General features: G+C 49.4%; 1 protein-coding gene across 1 annotated transcript in view; it reads right to left on the reverse strand.

Annotated features, from left to right (window-relative positions):
• Nucleotides 1-2,500, reverse strand: part of LOC121713876 (nuclear factor 1 X-type) — a gene marked incomplete at its 3' end in the record, with an annotated part of 35,863 nt that overhangs the window by 30,161 nt on the left and 3,202 nt on the right. The window contains exon 2 of the mRNA XM_042098927.1: nt 1,640-2,171. Coding sequence (XP_041954861.1) covers nt 1,640-2,171 — 532 coding nt within the window. The remainder of the gene's footprint in view (nt 1-1,639; nt 2,172-2,500) is intronic.

The following is a 2,500-nucleotide window of genomic DNA, read 5'->3' on the forward strand; positions in this document are numbered from 1 at the left end:
ACAGAAGATAACTTCAGTAAATCTGGTCAAGACAAGCTATTCTAAGAAGTCTGGAAAAAGGTTTTTAAGAATGACAGATCACAGCAGATTAAATCTTGTTTTTTTGTTGTATATGCTTGATAACTATCAAATGTGTAATTATTATGGCCCTGCTTTAAAAAATATTTAATAATTGTGATCCAGCACATGATTGCCCAGAGGTAGACAGACAGACATTAACATTGATCATTAAAAAAATAAAAATAAAAAAATGATAAAATCAACATTGTGCTTAGTTTTCTACCAGAGAAATGTGAGGGGCAAAATACACTTCTTCGTCGACAAAAGTCGACAAAAATAACATTTGACATTTAATATATGGAATTAAAAAGCTATATTACCATAGGAGGCTTTTGACATAAGTAATTATTGACTTAATATTGTCATAATAATGTCATAATTCTCAGCTCACTACCATAAACACACACACACACACACACACAAAATTAAACACTCCAAAACAAACAGTGGGTGATTTCTTGATGAAAAGTTTTCACACTTTTCACCCACAATATTTCTCCTGGAAGGAGAGGGATGTATCAAATAATAGCAAATAAAACTACAGAGTCAGGAACACACACACACACACACACACACACACACACACACACACACACACACACACACACACACACACACACACACACACACACACACACACTGCATTCATTGGGATAATATGGTTAGCACACGCCATGCATTTGGAAAATACGCTATGGCTTTGCGCCTTGAGTATGAGAGTGTGTGTAGCATAACCGAGACACAAGTACACGCCAATATCTGCTCTGCTCAAGTAACACACACAAACACACACAACACACACACACACACACACACACACACACACAGACACACATAGTGGTGAGACAGTGACGGGTTGGCCACACAGAGTGTGTGTTTGGCTGGGGAATCTGTGTCTTGGCTGGGATGAGATTGGCTCTGTGTGTGTGTGTGTGTCTGTGTGTGTGTGTGTGTGTGTGTGTGTACGTCGGTCATAGCCTGAGAAGACTTTTGCCGTTCCATCTCTCTCCGTCTCCATCTCCATCTCCTCCGACACACACACACACACACACACACACACACACACACACACACGCACGGGTGCACACACACACACACACACACACACACACACACACACACACACACACGCACACACACACGCACGGGTGCACACACACACACACACACACGCACGCATACACACACGCACGGGTGCACACACACACACACACAGACTCACACAAACCCCCACAAAGACACTGGTACTAGGCCAGTCCTCTTTGCATGCTCTCTTGTAAACAAAGACCAACTGAAGAATACAGCACACACAGGCAGAATGTGTATGTGTGTGTGTGTGTGTGTGCGCATGTGTGTCTCTATCTCACTGCTGATCCTCTGTGTGTGTGTGTGTGTGTGTGCGTGTATGTGTGCGTGTGTGTGTGTGCGTGTGCGTGTGCGTGTGCGTGTGTGTGTGCGTGTGTGTGTGTGTGTGTGTGTGTATGTGTGTGTGTGTGTGTGTGTGTATGTGTGTGTGTGTGTACATGTGTGCGTGTGTGTGTGTGTGTGTGTGTGTGTGTGCGTGTACACGTGCACTGACCGGGCGAGTGGATGAAGTAGGCCAGGTAGAGGTCCAGCTCCTTGACGTTGACGCCGATGTGATGCGGCTGGACGCAGAGCGTGTGATTGGAGCAGAGCGGTGACTTGTGTAGCCGCTCGCCGTCCGTGCTCTCCAGCGGACTCCCCCGGAACAGGATGACCATCACCAGGTCCAGGCGCCACACCTTGTCGGCCTGCCGCAGGCAGTCGATGCGCCGCACCTTGCCCTTCTGGTCGGGGTTGGACAGGACGCAACACGGCGGCTTCTTCCCCGTCACGGTCAGCACGAAGTCCTCGCGGCACTCGGGCCGGATGTCCTTGCGAAGCTTGGCCAGGAGGCGGGACGCCCACTTCTGCTTGACCTCGGGCTTCTCGGCGAGCAGCTCGTCCTTCACCGCGCGCTCCTCGTCCTTGGACATGCGCTTCTCGTGCTTCTTGAAGTAGCGGCGCTTGCGCGCCTGCAGGTTGAACCAGGTGTAGGAGAAGGCGCGCACGTACGGCAGCAGGGCCTCGATGAAGGGATGGAACTCATCCTGGAGACAGAGGAGAGAAAGAGAGAGAGGGGGGGGGTAGAGACAGAGAGAGAGAGATGGAGAGAGAGAGAGAGGGAGACAGAGAGAGGGAGAGAGGGGGGGTAGAGAGAGAGAGAAAGAGAGAGAGAGGCAGGGGTGGGGGGAGAGAGAGAAATGGATTAGTGGGAGGTCAACTAGCAATCGAGAGGCAAGCAGCAGCATTTAAGTCCAAGTGCACATGGGGAACCGGGTTGGGATCCGGATCGTGGTCAGCATCCAATCCCATTCCCACTCTGTCCCTGTCTCCTACACACTTCCCGTCACTCTACAATGTCTTATCCAAAGGGAAA

The sequence above is a fragment of the Alosa sapidissima genome, chromosome 7 (assembly GCF_018492685.1).
Source record: "Alosa sapidissima isolate fAloSap1 chromosome 7, fAloSap1.pri, whole genome shotgun sequence".
NCBI classification, from domain to species: domain Eukaryota; kingdom Metazoa; phylum Chordata; class Actinopteri; order Clupeiformes; family Clupeidae; genus Alosa; species Alosa sapidissima.